Source organism: Myotis myotis, unplaced genomic scaffold (assembly GCF_014108235.1).
Source record: "Myotis myotis isolate mMyoMyo1 unplaced genomic scaffold, mMyoMyo1.p scaffold_m19_p_37, whole genome shotgun sequence".
Taxonomy (NCBI): domain Eukaryota; kingdom Metazoa; phylum Chordata; class Mammalia; order Chiroptera; family Vespertilionidae; genus Myotis; species Myotis myotis.
The window spans coordinates 326,400-348,979 of record NW_023416343.1 but is presented as its reverse complement, the minus strand read 5'-3'; the positions used below and the strand labels follow the sequence as shown (position 1 = coordinate 348,979).

The window sequence follows — 22,580 nt, the reverse complement described above, 5'->3', positions numbered from 1 at the left end:
TGAGCGCTGCCTCCGGTGATCCCCGAGCCCTGTCTCCAGCCTGGGAAGCTACAGAAAGCCTCCAGGCCACAGGACAAGGGTCAGAGTTCACCTTCTGGGGCAAGTGCTCTGTGGGAGCAGGGAGCCTCTCCGTCCCTCTCGCCGGGCGCTCACCGTGGTGCTGAACCGAGCACTGCCCTTGGGCAGGATGGCTTCAGCCATGGCGGTCACTTCCGCGATGTCCTTTGTGTGAGGCTTCCCGACACCCATTCTCTCAGCGGCTTTGAACTGGTCCATGATGAACAGCGAGTCTATGAGCACCACGTCCCTGTGGCCCTCCTGGTCGCCAGGGCCGTCTTCCACCTCTGTGAGCAAGGGAAAGGTGGGGTTTGCAGCAGCCTTCATAGTTTCATGAGCCTACTTAACATTAAACAAACTGACAGAATCCAAATACAGAATAAAGCACCCATTTTTTGAACTTTGATCCACTTTACATACCTAAGAGGGCGCTCTGGTTAAACAGAGAAAACTCTTACGAAACTATCAACCTCGGCCCACTCTGGAAAGCCCCCAGGTGAACCCGGAGAGGCCTCCGCAGCAATGGAGCTGCTGTCCCCACAGGTGGCTGTATGGGCACCTGCTGGGTCCCTGACTCCCTCCACCACCAAGAAAGGAAAGACTACAAGCATCTCCAAGGCCAGTCAAGTAAGGGGCCGCCAGGGCCCCCTGGTCCTGCTGCAACAGGGTCCTGACAGCGGCCACTCCCAGGCACTGTGTCTAGTGATCAGAACGAGCAGGGCGACGGCAGGAAAGCAGGGCTCCTGGTGTCGTCTGCGCGGGTTTGGAATGTCTAATCAAAGTAAAATGACCTCCTGAAAGCAGTCGTGTTAAACAGCACAGCCTGAATAAATGTGATGAAAATCTAGGTCCATAAAATGACAACTTTTCTAAACCTGGAGAAAACGAACTGCTCACAACTTGACCAAGTGCTCTCATGACTGTGCCAAGTTTATAAACAACAAAAAAGGAAGCACAGAATTCAATGAAACGCTACTCAATACAGAATCACACATAACTCCAACGTTCCCGTCACCAGACCAAAGGGTGTCCGCCCTGTCCGACCCCTGCTCTGCCAGTCGCTGTTTGAAAGCCGAACCCCTGCAGGCGCGGGACAGACCTTCTTCCTCACTCGTCTCCTCGCCGCCGGGCTGAGGCTGGGGCCACTGGAAGCTCGGCAGAAAGGCCCCTTCATACAGCTTCATCAGGTCGATGAGGGGCAGCTCAGCTGGGAGGGCACAGGAGAAGGGGTTACTTCCCGGTCAGAGACATGCACATGAGCAGAAGAACAAAGAGTGTTCGCCGACACAGGAGGCATCCTGTGAGCTAGAGAGAGCGTTGTGTGTTTTTTAAATAAACCAGGTTGGCCAATGCGACTGCACTAACATCAAGAACACTTGTGCATCACGTTACCACAAGGAGAATGAAAATGGGGAAAATGCAACACATAAAACTGACGAAGAATTGATGTCCAGGACACACAAGGATCACCTACAAGTCAACACGGAAAAGGAAACCCAGAACCAGGACAGGAAAAGACAGGCAGGAGCCCAGGAAGAGATGCCATTTCTCACCCCGACGGGCAGAAAGGCTGCAGTCAGACACCAGTGCACCCGAGATGGGCAGCTGGCGGCCACCATTCTACCCAAACTCAGCACAACTTCACCAGGCTGCCAGGTGCACACGCCCCCAGCCCGCTCCTCCACTCAGAGCGCAGGGACCGGGGGCCCACCAACTGCCCGGCAGACCGTCTGGGCAGACAGGTGCACGTGGCAACTGCGCAGTGAGAACCAGTGTTTACACAGCAAATGACAACGTGAATGACACTTGGCAGCAGAAGAGCTGAGAGGAAAGGCAAGTGGGCGAGCCTACAGCAGGACGTTCACGTGAGGCTCCAACACTGGGAAGGAAGCAGTGTGCTCAGGGAGGGCACAGGTGCGGGGACAGAGCTGCAGGAGTGACAGACGCAAGATCCAGAACGCATCCCGGCGGGGACCCGGGGAGAAGGAGACAGGGACGCGGGGGGGGGGGGGGGGGGGGGCACTCTACGCTCAGCAGCGTGACTGATCCCAGGGAGCTCGACACCGGGTGCTGTTCTGCCTTGCACAGGCTTTCAGCTTCCTGTCCTGGCTCGGTGTTCACGGCACGCTGGCAGGAGGCCCAGCCTACCTTCCTTGGCGAGGTTCGACAGCTCTGACTGGTGGTCCACGGCCCCTTCGTTCGCCTCCTCCTCTGCAATCGTCTCCTCCTCGTCTTCCACTGCAATGGTGACGCCAGAGCGAATGTCAGCGAGACGGGTGGCACGCACCAAGCACGACGCAGCTCCACCGGCTCCACATGCAGCCTCTCGTGCCCCAGGGAAGGCTGGAGACTGGCCACACTGGCCTCCCACCTCAGTGGACGCAGCCTGGCTGCTGCTACACGACGAACCCACTCAGGCCGGAGCGAGGGAGGGAACCACCCACTGCTGAGCCCGCTGCAGCCAGTCCATGAGCCATCGCCCATGTCCACAGCCCCGGCCACTGCCCAGCAGACCAGCTCACCTACCAGGCTCCTGTGCTGTGCAGCCACTGCCTCAAAGCAACCTCGGCCCTGCCCTCGTGCCTCCCTCCCACAGAGCCCTGGCCCTGGTGCAGAAGCGTCGACCAGCGCCGCAGCAGAAAGCAGCGTCTGCAGCCGTCCTCCCCTGGCACAAACCTCACCACCGGGCTGCCTTGCCAGACAGACCACACCTCGCCCAGCACCGGCCTCAGCCCCTGGCCGGCTCCTTCCCATCGGCACTGATCGTGTCTCCTCCCTTACGAACAGAACTCGCCCTCAGTCCTAGGCTCTCCCTGCTCCACTGGCCAGCGCCTCGCATCTTCCCCACAAAGCCCACTGCCCACCGAGGCACCTGGCTGGCGACAATCCCAGTGGCTCTGGGTCATGGTTGCAACAAGTGGGCACCCTGCTTGTGAGTTCACGGGGACAGACCTTCATCATCAGTGAGGGCTGTGCTCGCTTTCCGTTTCCTGCCAGCTGCTCCCGGGTCCTGAGTCAGGATAAAAATTGCCAACATGTGATCTTAAAGCCCAGGATGGAAACCAAATCAGGACTGTGTTGGGCGTGCACCTCAGGGCACCGTGGCCCTGTGACAAGCACGCCGCCACCAGACCGCGGTCACAGGACAGGCCTGGGTGTGGCTAAGTCCACATGCGTGCTGCACCTCATCCAAATCCGAGTCAACGCCCCGTGAACCCCACGCTACAGAGAACCCGTTTCTTCCCCAGGTAGCCCGACTTCACAGTGCAAGGGAGTGACGCGTGTCATCTCCAAGTCTCTCCAGATAGAAGCAGGGAGCTCCACGGTACAGAATGACCCACATGCTCCCCGCCCACCGGTGCAGGGACAGCCGGAACTCACCAGAACACTTTCCAGCAGCACCTCGGGGCCCTTGGGTCTCGGCTCCTTTCCTAGAGAGACAGGGGCTGTGACCATGTTCTCCACCCGCGCCAAGGGCATCTCTGCCTGTCTAGGCCACGCTCTCCTGACACCCCGCTGAGGAGACATCCCAGCGAGTGCCCCCTCCCTCCTGGTGACCTGGGGACAATGCAGAGCCAGCCCCCTGCCACCCTCACCAGGTGCCCAGGCAGCTCCCAGCCCTCAGCGCTGAGACCTCAGCAGGAACCCAGGAGAGGGACCGGAGCGACCAGCAAAGCTCCTTTCTTCTGCCCCGTCTGGTCGCACAGCTGCGACCTCAGCAGTGGCCACCTCTCCCCCGTTTCCGCACCCGGAAAATGGGAGTCACAGTGTCCCACCCACCCCACCCCGCCCTGCCCTGCAGTCAGGCAGTGCACTGGCCACACACAGGGGCCCAGGGCCACACACCTCAGGGCGTCCACCTCCCTGCCCAGGGACTGGCCAAAGGGGACAGGCTCAGACCTCAACTGAGAGTGAGGGCCCCAAAGCTGGTCGGCCTGGGGTTCGGACTCAACCAGCAAATCTCAAAAGAATGGGAACATGCGGCCAGAGCAGCTGCCCCGAGAGCAAGGTGATCACCAGGCGCCACAAGCTCGCGCAGGGCTGGAGCAGGCAGCCTCCTGGGAAGCCACTGTGTTGCCAGGTGCCGACGAGCACAGGACTGGGGCAGAATACGGTCTGCGAGAGGGAAGGCTTTACCCAGGACCATACCTTTCCTGGAAACTTTCTGTAAATGCAAGGCCTTCTTCCTCTTCTCCTCTAATTCGACTTGTAGCTTGATTTCCACAACCTGAATGTAAGAGTTAAATACAAGCGCGTGTCCGAGGATGCAAGTTAACCAGCTCTAGAACGTTCAGCAACAGAGACACTCACACACGGGTATGCAAGCACACGGCTGGCTCGCCCTGATCTGCAGCGAACTGCATCTGCCCCGTCAGGTGCTGAGCTCAGAACGCTTCCAAAAGGGAGTGGAGCAAGAGCTGCCGCTCTGGAGAGCAGCTCCTTGGTGACCTGCCCCCTCCGAGGAGCCGTGTGCAGGCCTCTCGGGGACAATGGACTTCATGCAGCACCAGCAGCAGCCACGCGTGTCCACGTGTCCACGCACAGCCACAGGCAGAGCAAGAACCTTCCTTCTAAGGAGCTGCAGTCCGAGGGCTATGCTGGCGGAACCCACCCTCACGCACCCTCCTCAGCGACGCTGCGGGCTCTGCCTCGCCAGCCCCAACAGTCTAGGTCTCGGGCCCCATTAAGATGTCAGGTTTACCTGTTCGATATTTGACCAGAAATACTCTATTTCCCTGGCAGCCGAGGCAGCGATCCGCCTGAGCCGGCTCTGCTCCTCTTTCTTGCCCCTTTCTTCTCGCAGCTTCTTCTCTTCGTGATGACGCACCACCGTCCTGACGAGCTGGCAGGGGAAAGTTTAAGGGTTTTGTGTTTTAGTCAGTCACGCGACAAAAAGGACACAGGTTTCTTTTTTTTTTTTAAGCTTCATTTAAAAGCAAAAATGATTTCAGAGTGAGGAAGGCAGAGGGAGGAGAGGAGAAACATCCATCAGTGGTCTCCTGCGCGTGACTGAGGAGTCAACCTGCACCCGCCAGTGCATGGACGGTGCGCCAACCAACCGGGACCCTGGCCAGGGCGACACGAAGCTCCTCACATGTTCTCAGCCCAGGACCACACCATCTCCGAGATGCATGCTCTGCGGGCCGTCAGCGCTGGGTGGGGAGACCCAGGCTCACTACTTTCTTCCCCAAGTGAACGGACAACCCAGGGGTCCCAGCTCACCCACCTTCTTGGCAGCAGCCACCTTCCACCGCCGCTCCTGGGCGAAGTCGGTGGCCATCCACTGCATCTCCTCCAGCAGGTAGTCCCAGTGCGCGCGGGGACGCGGGGCCTCCTGCAGCTTGGGCAGCCGCCTCAGGGACCACAGGCCTTCCTTCCTCAGCTCGGCTATCCGCTGATGGATCTGGTTTTCCTGCAGGGCGGGGGAGCACTTAATCATTAACTGCATTCCCACAGGTGAGACCGACTCTGTGGCAGTCTCAGCAGCAAAGGCAAGACTTGGACCCAAAGTTGGAAGAATGGGCAGGTGACTGAGTGGCGCCTCAGAACATGTCAGGCCCACGCTCTGCGCCGGGAACCCAGAGGCCTGGCGTCCGCACTGAGCCCGGGAACAGGGAGCCCGGGAACAGGGAGCCCCGGGAACAGGGAGCCCGGGAACAGAGAGCCCGGGAACAGGAAGCCCCGGGAACAGGGAGCCCGGGAACAGGGAGCCCGGGAACAGGGAACCCTGGGAACAGGGAGCCCGGGAACAGGGAACCCCGGGAACAGGGAACCCCAGGAACAGGGAGCCCGGGAACAGGGAACCCCGGGAACAGGGAGCCCGGGAACAGGGAGCCTGGGAACAGGGAACCCCAGGAACAGGGAACCCCGGGAACAGGGAGCCCGGGAACAGGGAGCCCCGGGAACAGGGAGCCCGGGAACAGGGAGCCCGGGAACGGGGAGCCCAGAAGGCCGGCCACACGTCACGGGTAGATCCGAGCCCGCCCCATTTTGCTCTGTTTCTTGTAATCCCTTTAAATGAAGCTGAACAGACAGCCGCCGCACCTGGTGACCAGCAGAAACCACCCGCTGACCGCGACCCCCACCGGAACCCTCGCCGACCGGGGCCTGCGCTGTCCCCCTCACGATACCCGCCACGTCCCGGCCCCTCCTCCACAGCCTGCGAGGACAGCAGCCCAGACCACTGACTTCAGCACAGAAAAGACCACACGAGTCCCCCTCCCCCAGGACAGGGTCGCATGACTGGCTTCCATCGTGGGTCTCTGACCACAAAGCTGGCCAACCGCCCTCACGCCAGGCGTGCAGCTACAAACGCTGCTTCCCAATATGAGTGCAGCCGCGTGTCACAGGACGGAAGGCACCAGCCCCTCACCAGTGCCATCTGCTCCGCCAGCTTGTCCTGAGAACCGTCTTGGGGTGCAGCCGCATTCTGAGCTGGGCTCTGTGGTTTTGGGGGGGCTGACACAGCTGCCCCTGGGGACCGGGAGGTGACTGGAGACAGAGACTTGCTGGCTGCTGAGGAGGGTCTGTTCACCGGGGAGGCCCGTGCTGGCGAGGCCCCCGGGCCGGAGCCACTGCCGGGAGCGATGGACGAGGTGGAGGAGGGGGGCGGCGGCCGAGGACTGGGCTGGGCGGGGTCGGTGGGTGGTCTTGCGGAGGCCACCATCTGGTGGGCAGAAAAGAGGCGACAGGTGAAGGCACGCCATGGTCCCTCCCCACAGCAACACAAACGAACCCATGATCACACAAACCACCACACAAACTAAGCCCCGTCTACAGCCCTGTCACCTGAGACCCACTATGAGCTGTGTGTGTCCATCGCACACCTTTCCTTTCCCAGCCTCTCTCCTGTGTCTTTAGCATCTTCATTGTGTCACTGGGTCCCGGTTAAGAACCACCCAGGACACTGTTGCAGAGGGCAGAGCGTGGGGGCGCCGGGGAGCTTGGCCGATGGTTAGGAGCAGCCTCGCCACACCCAGCCTCACTTCCACCACAGGCACGCGGCGCCTGCCCCCAGCCTCTGCCTCACTGGGCACATCAAGTGGCACAGTGGCTACAAGGCCCTTCGCACAGCTCTCTGTTCCGAGCACAGCAATCAGAACCATTTTTTTCCTGATGATTCAACAGTGACAACTCGGTTACAAGCAGTCCTTATTTTACAAACACACCATGTCTCAGCTGCTGGCTGGCTGACCTCCTGTCACACCTGCCTGGTCCCCCCCCTCCACCCCTCAGAGCCCGAGGTCAGAGTACCTGCGGCTGGGACAGCGGCGGAGGGACCTGCATCTGCGCCTTCCCGGGCACTGGGGCAAGCAGGGCCGGCTGTGTGGCCTGCGGGGGCACAGGGAGCTGGCTGGCAGGGGGCACGGGGACTGGGGGGTTGGGCTGCTGGGCCTTTGTGGCCACGTGCAGCTGTGTCGGCGGCTCCCCCATCGGCGGCTGTGGCGGGTACTGCAGCGTGGGTGGCAGGGGCGCGGTGGGGAGGCCGGCCGGGGGCAGCCTGCCAGGCAGCGGCGGTGGAGGTGTGTGCAGGCTGGCGGCATTCTGCACCGGAGGCCCCGTGGACGGGTCATACTGCTGCTGGCTTTGCTTCTGTCCGGCCAGTTGGGCGGCCTGAGGGGCGGGAGGCATCCCTCCTGCAAGACAGGAAAGACCCACCAGCACTGACTCCGGAGCTCGAAAGCATGACCAGGCGTCAGATGTCACCTCCCAGGGCTCGTCATAGACCCGGCACGCAGAACGACCACGCAGGCGGGAGGCTTAACTGGCGGGAAATCTGAGTCACGTCAGGTCTAATGTTCTCAATGAGACACAAAGGACAGAGGCCCTGGGCCTGGCAAGGCAGCACCAAGCAGGCAGCACTGAGTCACCACAGGGGTCCCTAGGTGGCAGCAACTAGGAAACACAGGAGTGGAAACTGGAGAGAAGCTCGAGGACAAGCACACGTGTGGCTCATTAAAGGGACAAGAACTAGTCTCTGGGGGTCTTCACACTGTGCTACAACAGCTCAGAACACCCCAAGTTCAGGAGCCACTTCAACCAGGCCAGCTCAACTGCACGTGTCTGAGTCTGCGCGGGCTGTGGGCCTCTGCATGCCCTCCTTCTGAGCTACAGGAGCTGGCTCTGACGCTGGGTCTTACCTTGAACTGTCGGCATTAACTGCTGGAGAGGAACTCCTGTATTCACCCCTGGGTGCTGGAAAACTACCCCTTGGTGACCCACTTCAAGTCGAGGTCGCTTAGACTGCTCTAGAATAATTTTCAGAAAAGGTGCAGTTTGATGTAAACATAAAACCACAAACGTAGTAGAAAAAACGTGTGTTTTTATAATATTTAAACAGGGAGACCTTTCTATGCATGAACCAAAATCCAAAAGCCGTAAAAGATTGATAAATATAATTTCTTTTCATTAAAGATGTGCAAATATAAGGAAAAGCATCATGAAAAAGCAAAGATCAAGCAACATCCTCAGAGACAACATCTGCAGCACACACGATGGGCACAGGCAGGCTGACTCGACAGTCCGAAGCTCTTACAGGTGACATGGCAAGTATGGGGACCAGACAGAGCAAGGGGCAGAGAGCCACGGCTCGCAGAGGGACGATCCATAAGGCTACAGGGGAAGGAACCAGACGTTGTTGACGGGATTAGAAAGGGACCCAACCCTCTGGGGGGTACCTGACTGTCTCCAACACTTAAGCGCATGTCGCTCTGATCCACTATTTCATTCTAGGAGTTTCCCCTTAAGATATACTGACATCTGGCCAGTGTGGCTCAGTGGTTGAGCGTCGACTTATGAACCAGGCACGGTTCGATTCCCGGTCAGGGCACATGCCTGGGTTGCCGGCCTGATCCCCAGAGTGGGGTGGGCAGGAGGCAACCAATCAATGAGTCTCTCTTATCACTGATGTTTCTCTCTCCCTCCCTCCCTCTCTGAAAGTAATAAAAAAATATTTTTAAAAAAGATATACTGATTGTAGGAAAAAATGTGAGACTAGTGTTCAATATGTCGATGGTACTAACAAATGAACACTGACCAGGGTCTGAAGCATGAAGAAGGAACTGCCTGTGCGATGGAACATTATGGCAGCCAGCACAAACGACAAAGCCCATGAATGGGACAGACGGCCTCCTATGTGATGTCAGACAACAGTGTACATACGATCACACGGATTGTCTCCAGAATGACAGGTGTCACAATGCTGGTGTGCAGACAGAATGTCTGTGGAAATTCACAAGCGTTAACAGCAGCTACCTCTGTGGCTAGGGAGTGGGCAGGAGACCAGAGGTACGAATCCAGAGGTAGGCTTAAGTGACACCTGAACTGTTTAAAAATGTTACACAGAATGTGTATGAAGTTTATAATTCGAAGAAAAAAATTCAGTTTGAAAAAATGAATGACAACTTTAAAAAGCAGATGGTTTTACATTCAATCATGGCATGAGGACTAGAAGGCCCAGAAGTGCACTTGAAAATCAAAACGAAATACACCTGTGTGACTGATGAGCCTGTCCCTTCAGTACACGTGAACATGCACATCAATAGGCCCCAAATAAAAAATAACTTTCAAAGTAGAAAGAAACTAATCAACACCAAGCTCTTCAGCGTTCACAATTTAGAAACACGTGGCCGCTGAGCTGTAAGTCCCGCTGCAAAGCCGCTGGGCCTGGGGCCATCTGAGTCGTGCCCGCGACAGTGACATACCTGCCGGGGGTCCCGCCTGCTGCCTCTTAAAGGGGTCCGTCTCTATTGCACTGCCAGCCCCTGCCACCAGGGTCCCAGCGAGGGCTTGCTGCTGAAAAGAAAAGGGAAGAGTCAGATGTTGGTAATTTAAGCACATTACAAGAACAACTAACACTATCATCATCACCCGAGCATTGACCTTATTTCTTTTTAATGAAAGAAATATTACCTACCCAATGTATTTAAATATACATATGCAACGTATATTTCTGTGAGTGACTTAAAGCTCTAACTTACCTCTGGAAGAAAAAAAGGACTTATAAAAGACCTATCATTCTGGTTTTAAATGGACCCACACGAACTGGTTGGCACACGGAGCAGCAGGGGGGCTGCTGCAGGAAACGGTAGTCTGAGGTGGACCCCAGCTTAGCCTCCCTGGCCAGTCACTCTGCCTGTCATCACTCACCCCCAAAACCAAGCTGAATAATGAGAAGGAAGATTGGAACTGTCTTCCTGTAGGAAAGTGACACTAAAACCCCAATTAATAAGTACGATTGACTTGGATCTTCAAATGGTGTGTGGACAGTGGGCCCTCCGTGATCTATGCAGTGTGTGAAACAGAGGTCACTGTGAGTGTCTGAACGACAGCCGCTGGCCAAGGCAGAGCGCAGTCTGGCGCCTGCACCTTCCATTCTGCACCTCGACATGCAGGGATGCTAAACACCATGGATGATGTCTGAGAACTGCTCATCGCTGATCTTGTTTAATGACTCAATGATGATCACTCTACTTAGTGAAGCATTTTAAATGCAGAAGTCACAAGTGCCTAAACCAAGTCGCTGTTCCATGAGGGGTTGCTGACCCCCGCGGCCCGCGGAGTGGACATGACACAGCCGGTTCCAGCCAGGCTGCAGGCCACTAGCTCCCATGAGGACAGCTCAGAGTGACTAAAGGGAGAGTAAGCACCCGGTTACATTTAAGGAAGATGGGGGAGGAGAGGGTGGGAGGGAGAGAGAAGGCAGAAGAAAAGAATGATTTGAAAATCAGGTGATATGAACAGTGGTTATCTCTGGGGACAGAATTACAGGGAATTAATTTATCATTTGTGTGTGTGTGCACCTTTCTAAATTTTCCAAATGTTTCACAACGAACATGTATTACTTATCAGAAGGGTTGTTGTTATTTTTAATAGAAGAAAGTGAGAAATGCTCGGTGTCAAGTGCGTCATACTGGACCAAAAGTACTCCAAACACACACAAACTCCGGAAGAAGTGTAACATGGGGACCAGGGGACAGCCTCGGGGAGGGGCCTGGGACCTGCAGGACGTAGGGGAAGGGCCGGAGTGGGTTCTGGTGCCACGGCACTGCATGAGGGCCTGTCTGTGCCATGTGGCGCTGCCTGCAGATGACTGGGGCAGGGCAGGAAGCCAGCAGTGAGGACGGGGACTGGCCACAGGACCAGGCTGGACAAGGAGAGGCAGGCCCTCTCCATCAGCTCCGCTGCCTCCTGACCACGCAGACACAAATGCCACGCACCCACTAAGGTTCCAGGCGCCAACGCTCGGGAGACGGAGTGCCCGGCTCCAACTCAATCACCGTGGCTAACTGTGGAAGAAAAGCAACCCACACTCCTCCGGCGCGCTGCCACCTGCCAGTCACCACCTTCGAAATCCAAGTCACAACGGCTCCAAAACACAAAGAAACAAGAAAGCATGAGCCACACTCAAAACCACCGATGGACAGCAAACAGCGGGCCCACGTGCTGGAACTGGACAGCGAGGATCTGCCAGTGGCTTTAATAACTGCACCCAGGACATAAAGGAAATATGTCAGCATGAAGGACAGAAGAAAGGAACTATACAAACAGAAAACCAAATGGAGATTCTAAAACTGAAAACTAAAATATCTGAAATAAAAAAACACACTGGAAGGCTGGGTAGCAGGGGGGGTGGGGAGTCAGTGAACTGAAACAGTCCCGAGAGGACCAGAGGCCTGGACCTGAGACGCGCTGGGGGCTTTGGTCACCAGGACAGTGCAGTGCTGCTCAAGGGTGATGGACAGATGGACAGAACTGAGTGGGGAGCCCAGCAGGGGGCCCACAGTGACTGCCCATCACATCACTTCCTGCAGGCTGGGAGCAACCAGAAGGAACAGAAAGTCTTTTCAACAAAATGGTGCTCGAGGACGAGATCCCTGTGAAAACGGATGAAAATGACAACTTCTCGGCAGACACACTGGGGGAAGGGCCAGTCTCTCTCCCGACTCCTGCACTGCCACCAACTCCTGGTTTCAGGATGACCTTTAGTTTTTAATACTATCTTTAGTTTCTTTTAAAAAATATATATTTGTATTGATTTCAGAGAGAAAGGGAAAGGGAGAGAGAGAGAAACATCAATGATGAGAGAGAATCATGGATCGGCTGCCTCCTGCATGCCCCACTGGGGATCAAGCCCACAACCAGGCATGTATCCTGACCAGGAATCGAAGTATGACCTCCTGGTTCATAGGCTGACGCTGAACCAGTGAGCCACGCTGGCCGGGCTGTCTTTAGTTTCTCACACTGCCTTCATGACTATTTTATCAGGAATGACACTGCTGACTTTAAAACACAAACTGGCTCAGCTTGTGTGGCTCAGTGCTGAACATCGACTTATGAACCAGGAGGTCACGGTTCAATTCCTGATCAGGACACAGGCCTGATTGTGGGCTCGAGTGTAAGCAGCAGCCAATCAATGATTCTCATCATTGATGTTTCTCCCTCTCTTGCTCCCTTCCTCTCTGAAATCAATAAAAAAAAATATAGTTAAAAAAAGAACGATTATTTTTTAAAATAAATAAAATATAGAGAATATTTGTTAAATAAAATAAAGTGTAAACACACTGTGTTGACGGGTATATATGTAAGATAATATAAAAAATCTGTTAGGATGATGGAATTATGGATAATTATTCATTTTCTCTAACAGAAACATCACTGATAGTCTCTGTTTAGAATGATTCCTTTCATAAACGAACATGTGTGCATGTATGTATTACTTTATATACAACACCTCTGCACTCAACAATATGCCTCAAATTTCTATGGGAGCAGACAGAAATCAATACAGATGAAATACAGGGAACTTTACATTTATTTCTAGCTTCATTAATCCATGCATATTGGTCAACATAAAACACCTACAACTGGTTGTAAATAAGAAAACTCATGCTGAGATTTCTTCCAAAGAAAACAAAGGATGTTTCTCATTTCAACTCTTTTCTGAGACTCCCCCTCTCCCATTTCCTGTGAGATCCACTACTGTTTGCCTGAGAAATCTACCAGGCAAAGGGAGATGTCTTGGTTTTCCTTTTAGTGTTGTAAATATTTTTTATTATGATACTAGAGGCCCAGTGCATGAATTCGTGCACCAGTGGGGTCCCTCAGCCTGGCCTGCAGGGTGGGGCCGAAGCTGGCTCTCCGACATCCCCCGAGGGGTCCAGGGTTGCGAGAGGGCACAGACCAAGCTGAGGGACCCCAGCGGTGCACGATCAATCGGGGCGGGGAGGGACGCGGGAGGGCTCCAGGGCATGTCCGGCCCATCTTGCTCAGTCCTAATTGGCCAGACCCCAGCAGCAAGCTAACCTACCAGTCAGGGCGTCTGCCCCCTGGTGGTCAGTGCCCATCACAGCGAGCAGTTGAGGGGCCTTACCATATCATTAGCATACTATGCTTTGATTGGCTGAATGGCCAACCAGTTGACCAAACACTTAGCATATTAGGCTTTTATTATATAGGATATCCTATATACTAAAGAAATGAACATATGTATGCAATTTTTAAAGCACAGTAAAGTTCATCAGAATTTAAATGGTGGAATGTGGAGATTGACTGAAGACTCAAGCTTTTCCCTCTGTTCAACATTTTTCATAGTAAAATGGTGAGGAGGAAAGTGGAAAACCTTATACATAGTTGAAAACAGAATTACAGGGACCACCCATGGAGTCGTCACCAGGCTTAAGAAACAACCTGTTGCCGAAACCGGTTTGGCTCAGCGGATAGAGCGTCGGCCTGCGGACTGAAAGGTCCCCGGTTCGATTCCGGTCGGGGGCATGTGCCTGGGTTGCGGGCATATCCCCAGTGGGAGATGTGCAGGAGGCAGCTGATCGATGTTTCTCTCTCATCGATGTTTCTAACTCTCTATCTCTCTCCCTTCCTCTCTGTAAAGAATCAATAAAATATATTAAAAAAAAAAAAAAGAAACAACCTGCTACTGTGCCTTGGAGATGCGGAGCGTGAGGGAGCCCTTGACCACCCAGGCAGGTGCTGCTGCCTGATCGGGACACTTCCCGCCCACGGTGCCCTCACCTGCAGCGCTAGCGCCACAGCGTCTGCTGGTTCTGCTTCCTAGTGAGCTTTCCCTGAAGAAAGTCTGCACCTGTCTTCTCCTGGAAGCCCTTCCTCTGCCCCAGACACCGGCCCTCGCAGCACCCGTGCTGTGACTGACGACTCCCTCTGTCGACTGGGATATATGTAAGCATTCCTCTGTCGAGGGTGCATGATCGCTGGTCTGCGCTGCTGGTGGTGGTGGGCATTTCCATTCTTTCCAGTTTGGGGCTTTTATAGACAAGGCTTTCTGGTGCACACACGTGAGAGTAACCTTAGCGCTTCTGCTGGTCAAAGGGTTTGCCCACGCTCACTCCTCCACGCTCGCTCCCATCAGAAGTGGTGGGAATCCCACTCATCACATCAGATTCTGTCCAATGTCGTTTCCGCAACCTGGTGAGTGTGACAGTGAGTCGCTGTGAAGACCGCGCATCATCTTCACCAGCCTGCAGGCCTCCTTGCGTGCACTGCCCCGCTGTTCCAATGCAAGCACCTGCCAGAGCGTCCACACACTCCTCTATGCACTCGCAGTCGCGGTGCCCAGGAGTCAATTCTGAGAGTCTCCAATTGAACAAATCTTATCTTCAACTGTACCAAATGCACAAGAAGCACCTACGCACTGGGTTCAAATGAGTTTTCTCCACCAACAGGAAGGAGGCTCCGTCGAGCAATGCCAGTCCTGGGCTGCAGAGAGAATGTGCCCAACGAGCCTCAGCATCTTGGACCAGAAAGGAAGTGCTCACCGGAGAAGTGCTCCGAGCGCGTCTCAGAGGAGGGGCGTCAGAAGTGCGCGCAAGCCAGCGTGGAGAGGGGCTCCCAATGGCCAAATTACAGATGATTTGGGCATCAGCGGAGGGCCTGAGCAGCAGATGCCAAGGGGGGGCACAAGGGGATGTGACGTAAGTGGACATCCTGAAAGGCATGTGGGTTAACGGGCACTTGTCACACCTAATGTGTCCACTCCCTACTTACAAACTATACCTCAATGCCCATAATTCACCATATTTATAGACCAAAGAAGAAAACATCACAAGGTCATGTGAATAGACGCAGAAATTGCATTTGACAAAATTCAACATTCATTCATGATAAATAGTATAATTAGAGGAATTTCCTTAACCTGATAAAGGACACCTACAACATCTACAGCTAACATCAGACCCAACGGTGAAAGACTAAGTGCTTTCCTGCTAAGACTGGGAAGGGAAGAATTTCTGTTCTCACCACTCCTATTCTGGTTTTGCCAATGCAATAAGGCAAGAAAAAGAAGTAAACATATAGATAGGAAAATAACAAGTAAGTCCTGCTTTCTTTGCAGACATGATTCTCTCTGTTGAATATATTACAGAATCCACCAAAAAAGCTCCTGAAATGAATGAGTTTAGCAAAGTTGCAGAATACAGGTTCAAATAATAAACTGTATTCTTATATATAGAATGTCCCCCCCAAAAAAACAAAAAAACGTATACACACACTTTGAATAATGACAAAGGCAGCGTTTATTAAAATACATTTAACTCCCAAACTTGAGCTATCAGCTGTTCAAGTGTGTACACATTTTTTTGAGACACTCTGTACTTGCAATGAACAACATTTTAAAGATATAACTACCAGTTACAATTCCACAGAGAAACAGGAATACTGGGGTATAAACACAACAAAACACACATGGAATTGGGATGCTGAACACTACAAAACACTGAAGAAAGAAAACAAAGAAGGCCACGATACATGGAGAGATGTACCATATTCCTGAACTGGAAGATGCAATATTGTCACATTACTTCTCAACAAACGGATCAACGAACTCAATGTAATCTCAGTCAGAACCCTGGTAGGATGTTGTGTAGATATCAAAAAAAGAGAAAGATTTTAAAAAAGAACAAAGTTGCCACCTGGGGTGAGGAATGGTACCACCGCTGTGGAAAAGGTGGGCAGTCTGTTATGGAGTTGAACATACATACACTTACCAAACAACCCAGCAATCTGTCCCCTAGGGATTTACCCAAATGAAGGCCTATGTTCACATGAAAAACAGTCTGTGGACATTCACTGCGACTTTACCCCTAAGTTTATCACTCAGCGCAACAGAAACACGCAACCCCGTGGGCGACTCTCCAGTGTGCCGTGCCAACCGCAAGCAGCCAGTATGACTCCACTGATACCTCATCTGGAAAAGGCAAAATCAAGCGGTGCAGACAAAGGTAAGGTAGGGCGAGGCTCGACCACAGAGACACGCGAGGAGCACTGGGGGATGACACAACTCCTGTTCTTGACTGGAATGGTCATTACACAGCTTCCTGTGTTTGTCAAAACTCATGGAACTACAGACCAAAAAGTGTCAATTCTCCTGAGTTAATAAGTGCAAATGAACAAATAAATAAATCGTTAGTGACATGTTATAACCCACTGACGAAAGAATCCACATGTAAAATACATCAACTGAAAAGCAAGTTTGTCATTACAGCAGAATGCCAACTAACAAACGTCAAAGGAATAATGGAATTAGAAAGTCCATTCTGCAATATGTAAGGTGACAACTGAGTCTGGCAGGACTCATCAGTAGATGCAACAGATGCTAGAATTAGTGGTCGAACGTTTAATGAGATCCTAGATATTTATATGGTCTTGAACTATCTTCCCCAAATTCCTTATCATTCACCCAAAGAAAAGCATAACCTTCCACTAGGAAAGCCTCAGGGGCCAGTGAAGGACAGGTGACATCATGGCTTTCTCATGTGGCACACTGAGCTGCACACGTCGTCACTTCCGTGGTATCCCCTCAAAACTGCATGACCCGCGTCAGACACAAGAAACATCCGACAAGCCCACATCAAAGGACACACTACAAAATGAATGGCTCCCCTTCTCAAAAATGCCCAGGTCCCGAGACTGAGGGGCCGGCCCAGAGGAAGCAAGACCGAAGGTCCCAGACCGAGGGAAACACCAGACGACATCATCCGGAGAGGAGACAGCTGCCTGAGCTGCGGCCTCGCCACCGTACAGCGTCACCGCAACATGCGATCTGAAGGCCAGGCCAGCGAACACTCACCCAGGACGTGCGGACGTATGTAGGGATAAAAGGGCGTGAGGGGATGCCTGCAACTCCCTGTCAATTAGCTCAGGGGGAGATGTGTGTGCGAATATGAGAGACAGAATGAAAGGAATGCAAAAGGGGCAAATAGGTAACCACTGGTGAATTTGGGTGAGGACTATCAGGGGAGCTCTTTGTACTGTTACAGCAACTTCGACCTATGTTTGAAATTATATCAAAATTAAAAGTAAAATATTGAAATAACTATGTATGGTGTACCAGATGGGCATTAGATGTATGGTTGATCTCTTTTTGGTTACACAAGGGTCTAATCACTGTTATGCACCCGAAAGTAATATAATATTATATGTCAACTGTAGCTGAGAAATAAAATTATTTTAAAAATTTAAAAGACTTATCACCACAAAGATGAAACTGCTTTCAGAACCCAGCACAATCAATTCCAAAACTACTAGAATCAGACCTATACTTTTAGATCCTCAGCACTGTTACTGGAACACTGAGTAACTAATTTCCAAAAACTGTAAATAGTCAGTTTGCATTCACTGACACCCGTTTAGAAGCCCGAGGCCCCAATTTCAGAGCATTCACCTCAGTTTCTTCCAGCTGAGGAAATACCAAGTTATCATCTGCTTAAATCTTTCTTTCTTGTTTCTGTTTTGCACTGTTCTCAGAAATACAGAGAGAGGACACAGAGAGAGCCCACAGGGGACAGAGCACACGAGGGTCCTGGCACACGGACAGGCTGAGGGTTAGAGGACATGCACTCTACGCTACGGCTGCAGCACGGTCAACACAAAACAGTGCATTAGCTCTGGACTGGCGTTCACTCATGCAACTTAACTTTAGAGTTCCATCTGCAGGAAGACTTTATTTTTCAAAATAAGGAATGGGCTCTGGAAAAATGCTAAGAGCAAATAGTAATTGAAGGTTAAAATACCTGGATGAAGGGAAAGTTTGGGATGAGGCTACATTTGAGAACCATTGACAAGTACCTGAAATGGTTGCTGCTGGGATGAAAAAGCAGCAGAAACATTTGGCGGAAGCTGGGTTGCTATAGCAACGGGAGTACCAGTCTGCCCATCCTTTCCTGTCACAACCTTTACCTGAGAGGAAATATTTTGAGAAAAAAAGGCAACATGATTTTTAAGACTGCTCAAAATTTTGTTAGAATTTTACTGCTGACAGCTCACTGATGTTTGCTGTTTAAAAATGGAATGTTTTTGCATCAAATTCTGCAAAAGGACAACGAACTAATTTATAACAGATGTATAACATAGCAACCTAACGCAGCTGCAAATCTTGCAGGAACTCCAATTTGAGTCACAGGTGCAATCTCCTTAGTTGCACAACTGCACATTCTAGAAGTGGGGACGGCAGGCAGTCCAATAGCAAAGCCCGACCACCTCAGGCAGTCTGCACAGCGGCCACTCCATCAGCCACCACGTGGGGGTCAGGATGGAGAGGTCTAGGTCAACAGGAAGTTATAAAAAGGGACTTTCTTGTCATAAGCACAGATAAGGGCACTGACCCTACAGACAACACTGGTGTACAAACATAAAGATAACGGAATTTCACTATTTCAGAGGTGAAGTCCTCAAAATAACCAGGTAACCATTTGGAAAATAAAAATGGTCCGTCCTGGAAAGGGTGTTAAAGAAAACACAAAATGGCAAAGCCACAGATACACGCCCATACATGTCGATGAGGACGACTGAGCAAAGAGACCAGTTTTGCTCACCAAAGGCCGATTTCTTTGCAGAAGAGTGACAAAGACTCAGGTATTTCAGCCGTCTCCTAGAACAAAGTCAGCTGCACCCACATATTGTACACTACACAACACAAAGGCACACGTACAGTGCACGACAGCCACCTCACGCTCGCTGCTGTGATTAGTTTTCAGGAAGTGCAGATGAATGGGTTGGAATCACAATGGTATCAAGAAATCTCAATTCGGGCATTTATTAAGCACCCATTCCAGGCACCCAAAATTTTCAGTTTAAAAAAAGATGCCATCTTAAATATCATTCATAGGTATTTATAAAAGTGAATTTAAAATATGATCTCAAAGCTAAGACTACATCTAAAAATTGGTTTTTGCCATAATAACTATTTTAATCATGAAAATACCATATCAATATTTACATTTGTTTATATTTAAGCCCCCTTTTTAAAATCCACATTCGTGATGATTCAATGGGGGGACCTATTTCAGTAAAATGTGAAAACTGGGGAACCAGCCCAAGGTGTGCACCCCCACAGGCCAGGGGCACAGGCTGCAGCCCACAGGTCAGCTCTCCATCTGGAGCGGAGTCTCTGCTCTCAATGAAGGCACCTGGTCTGCCCCTGCCCCCCACCTATCAGGGCAGCTCTTCCCTCCTGCGAAGAAAACAGCCAAATCCACCTTCCATGTCACTCCTGGGTCAAATCCTTATGAAACCACGTCTGAGGAGCCCCCTGGGCTCACAGGGTCTCTTGTGTTCACCGCTGCCTAGACTCACACCTGCGCAGCGCAGTCCTCTTACTATTAAACTGCTGTTTCTCACCTCATCATTGATAACCTCAGACTTTTCTTCCTCCTCCTCTTCCTCCTCCTCCTCCTCCTCCAGGTCCAGGTCGTTCTGCCTGAGATAAGCTTGTAACGGGGCGTAGTGCTTCTTCTTGAAAGCCAGGAAATCCATCATGTTCCCTTGCAGGTGTTGCAGGAAGAACAGCTCAATCAGGTACTCCTTGAAGGCCTCCCTCAAGGCCTCCATCTCCCGGAGGTGAGAGTCCAGGCATTGCTTCCGCATCTGGGCCAGCTCTGGGGAGGCTGGGGGGATCTCCTCCAGCTTCTTGGGTGTCTTCCTGCTCCCCGAGCACGAGAGGGGAAGGCTGGAGAGGCCTGGGGGCACCGAGGTTCTAGAAGGGCTGCTGGGGGGCGGCGGGGATGTCATCCCGAACGCCGAAGCCCCCCCAACCCCGGGCAGCAGAGGCCGGGTCAGCGGTGGCCCCTGCAGCACCTGCTGCTGCTGCTGCTGCTGCTGGACCAGCTGCCCCTGGATGATGCTGCTGATCTGGGGTGGCAGGCTGGCGGTGGTGATGTGGCCGGGGCTGGCCAAGGGCGGCAGGCCGGCTCCGCCCGAGGCCGCGGGGCTCTGGGGTCCCAGGTGGTGCACGGTCCCCCCGGGCTGCCCGTGGGGCTGGGACAGTCTCCGTTCTCGCATCGCAATGGGAGTCCCTGTATGCTGCAGCGGGACTGGGGCTCCCTGGGCCATCTGGGCAAGGCCCGAGCCCTCCTGGAACACGAAGTGCCCGCCCGTGGACGGGCTCAAGCTGATCTGCCTCACCAGCACACTGGCATCCACAAAGCCCCCGGTGGGGCTGCTGCTGCACAGGCCCAGGCCAGGCCCGGGGGCGCCTGCCCGCACATTCTGCAAGCCTGGCCCCGGCCCAGGGCTGGGCTGGGTGGGGCTCTGGGTCTGCACCTGCTGGGACAGTGGTGAGGTGACCTGGATGTAGGACGGCGATCCGTGCTCAAAGCGCCTCGGCTGGGCGCTGAACTGGAAGCCCGGAGAGGTGGGGCTGGGGAGTGGCAGTGGGGCCAGCGTGAGCGGGGGGTTTCCTGCCACCACTGGCCCCACGGTCTGCAGGGCGAGGTTCACGTTCGGCCCGGCCACGGGGCTCCTGCTCATGAGCTGCTGAACCTGGTACCCGGGCGACTGGGGCGCGGATGGGCTGGCCGAGGGTGCAAAAGGCGTGGCGGGGGATGGGGGTGGGTTGGGGTGGGCCTGCTGCTCTTCTTCGCTGCTGGGGAAGGCCCGGGACCTCTGCAGCTGGTGCTGGACATTCGGAGGGCCGCTGCCGTGGTGCATTATCGCCCCCCTTTTTTATCCAACTTAATGTTCTCCTGAAAAATCAAAGTTGAAATCAAGTTACTTCAAGGCAAATATAACCGTCTGATCACCCCTTATTACGAGCCTGGTCAGCAGCACTGGAGACATGTGACTGTCTGTCCCACCGGCAGCTGGTGCAAAGGACAGTCTTAATTCACGTGGAGCCGTGGACACTACAGAAGGTCTCCTTCACCATACAGGAGGGACTGGTCCCTCACAGCCTGGCACGAGGTGGGGGGTACCAACCAGCTACTGGACGGTCACAAGCATCACCTGCTCAAGGCCAAGCAGGATGTGACCTCAATGCGGGTCTGTGACCGGCGGATTCTTCCCGGACGCGTCTCCCAGCTCAGGGCCTTTCTGTGCTCCACGTGCTGGGGACGGTGTGCCTGCCTCTCCCTGTGCAGGGATGGGCTGTACACACAACCCTCAGCACCAGAACCGCAGCCGAATCCCTCACCCGACAGCAGTCCCGTGACCCTGAGCTACCGCACAGCGACACTGTTAACCAAGCCCCAACACAGGAGCCAGGCCAAACCCTGCGGCGCTCACACCGAGCACCCTGCGTGAGAGCAGGGAGGGCTGCAGAGGACATCTACAGGGAGACAGGGAGCAGCCGGAGAGGCCATCATGCCCTGGAGCTCTCCCCAAGGCTCCAGCCCCCAACTCCTCAGTGCCAATGACTAGAGAGCGGGGTGGAGAGTGGGAGGGGCCACTGAGAAAGCTCAGCCTTCAGGACGGGGCCACCCGAGGGTGGAGCAGGAAACTCTGAGCTAAGAAGGGACCATGTTCCCAAGTCAGACATGGCTAGAGCCTGGGTTTCCAGTGGGAACAGGACAACTGCACTCCAGGGCCACCTGTCCCGACAGTGCTGGGTCATGGGCTCAAACATGGCTCCTTTCCACATGGCAAGTCCTCGGTGCTCACGGACACACCAGCTTCCTATGTGTGGGGGTGCTCACTCCCCTCCCCTAGGCCAGCAGAAACACCATTTCATGTTCAGGCACCACTGCTTGTCAGAGGAAATGCACAAGGGAAAAGCTAAAAAACTGACAAAGGTGCAACGCACATACATATGAATGATCTACAGCTCCACACCCTGCTGGAACACATCTGTGTGAAGTCAAAAGCTACGGATGACGGTTACACACGTAAAGGCTGAGAAAACATAAAACTCAGCGTAACCCTCAGAGAAGGCACTTACATCCTGATGGCTGTCTCCGAAAACAGTCTCAAGGTCATGGGCAAGCAGCAGCCAGTGCATCTAAGCAGGAAGTCGGGACCACAGCCAGCAACAGCCTCATTGCCATCAGAAGCCCACTCCCACCACTGCCCTCCAAGCAGAAAGCCCAGCAATGTGGTGGGCACTGGGGGTGGGCACAGCGTGCAAGGGAACTCTTAGCTATGCCATTGTTTTCAATACAAGTTCGGGATCTTCATTTTTCTTCTTCTTTTTTTTTTTTTTAAAGATTTTTTATTTGATTTTGAGAGAGAGAAACGTGATTGGCTGCCTCCTGCACAGCCCCACACTGGGGACTGAGCCCACA

The 22,580-nt window shown here is 53.3% G+C and overlaps 1 protein-coding gene across 17 annotated transcripts in view; it reads right to left on the bottom strand.

Moving 5' to 3' along the window:
* EP400 (E1A binding protein p400) overlaps nucleotides 1-22,580 on the bottom strand; it is a 59,524-nt gene that overhangs the window by 33,297 nt on the left and 3,647 nt on the right. For 8 of the 17 annotated variants that reach the window (XM_036303412.1, XM_036303420.1, XM_036303417.1 and 5 more), the window contains exons 2-15: nucleotides 19,705-21,047; nucleotides 18,154-18,264; nucleotides 9,762-9,852; nucleotides 8,199-8,306; nucleotides 7,312-7,694; nucleotides 6,431-6,724; nucleotides 5,285-5,470; nucleotides 4,760-4,900; nucleotides 4,207-4,285; nucleotides 3,439-3,488; nucleotides 3,010-3,067; nucleotides 2,206-2,295; nucleotides 1,157-1,264; nucleotides 154-344 (exon numbers count right to left, since the gene is read on the bottom strand). In XM_036303412.1, coding sequence (XP_036159305.1) covers nucleotides 154-344; nucleotides 1,157-1,264; nucleotides 2,206-2,295; nucleotides 3,010-3,067; nucleotides 3,439-3,488; nucleotides 4,207-4,285; nucleotides 4,760-4,900; nucleotides 5,285-5,470; nucleotides 6,431-6,724; nucleotides 7,312-7,694; nucleotides 8,199-8,306; nucleotides 9,762-9,852; nucleotides 18,154-18,264; nucleotides 19,705-21,012 — 3,198 coding nt within the window. In that variant the 5' untranslated portion in view covers nucleotides 21,013-21,047. The remainder of the gene's footprint in view (nucleotides 1-153; nucleotides 345-1,156; nucleotides 1,265-2,205; nucleotides 2,296-3,009; nucleotides 3,068-3,438; nucleotides 3,489-4,206; nucleotides 4,286-4,759; nucleotides 4,901-5,284; nucleotides 5,471-6,430; nucleotides 6,725-7,311; nucleotides 7,695-8,198; nucleotides 8,307-9,761; nucleotides 9,853-18,153; nucleotides 18,265-19,704; nucleotides 21,048-22,580) is intronic. The other 9 variants (XM_036303424.1, XM_036303429.1, XM_036303425.1 and 6 more) reach the window with 7 other exon arrangements.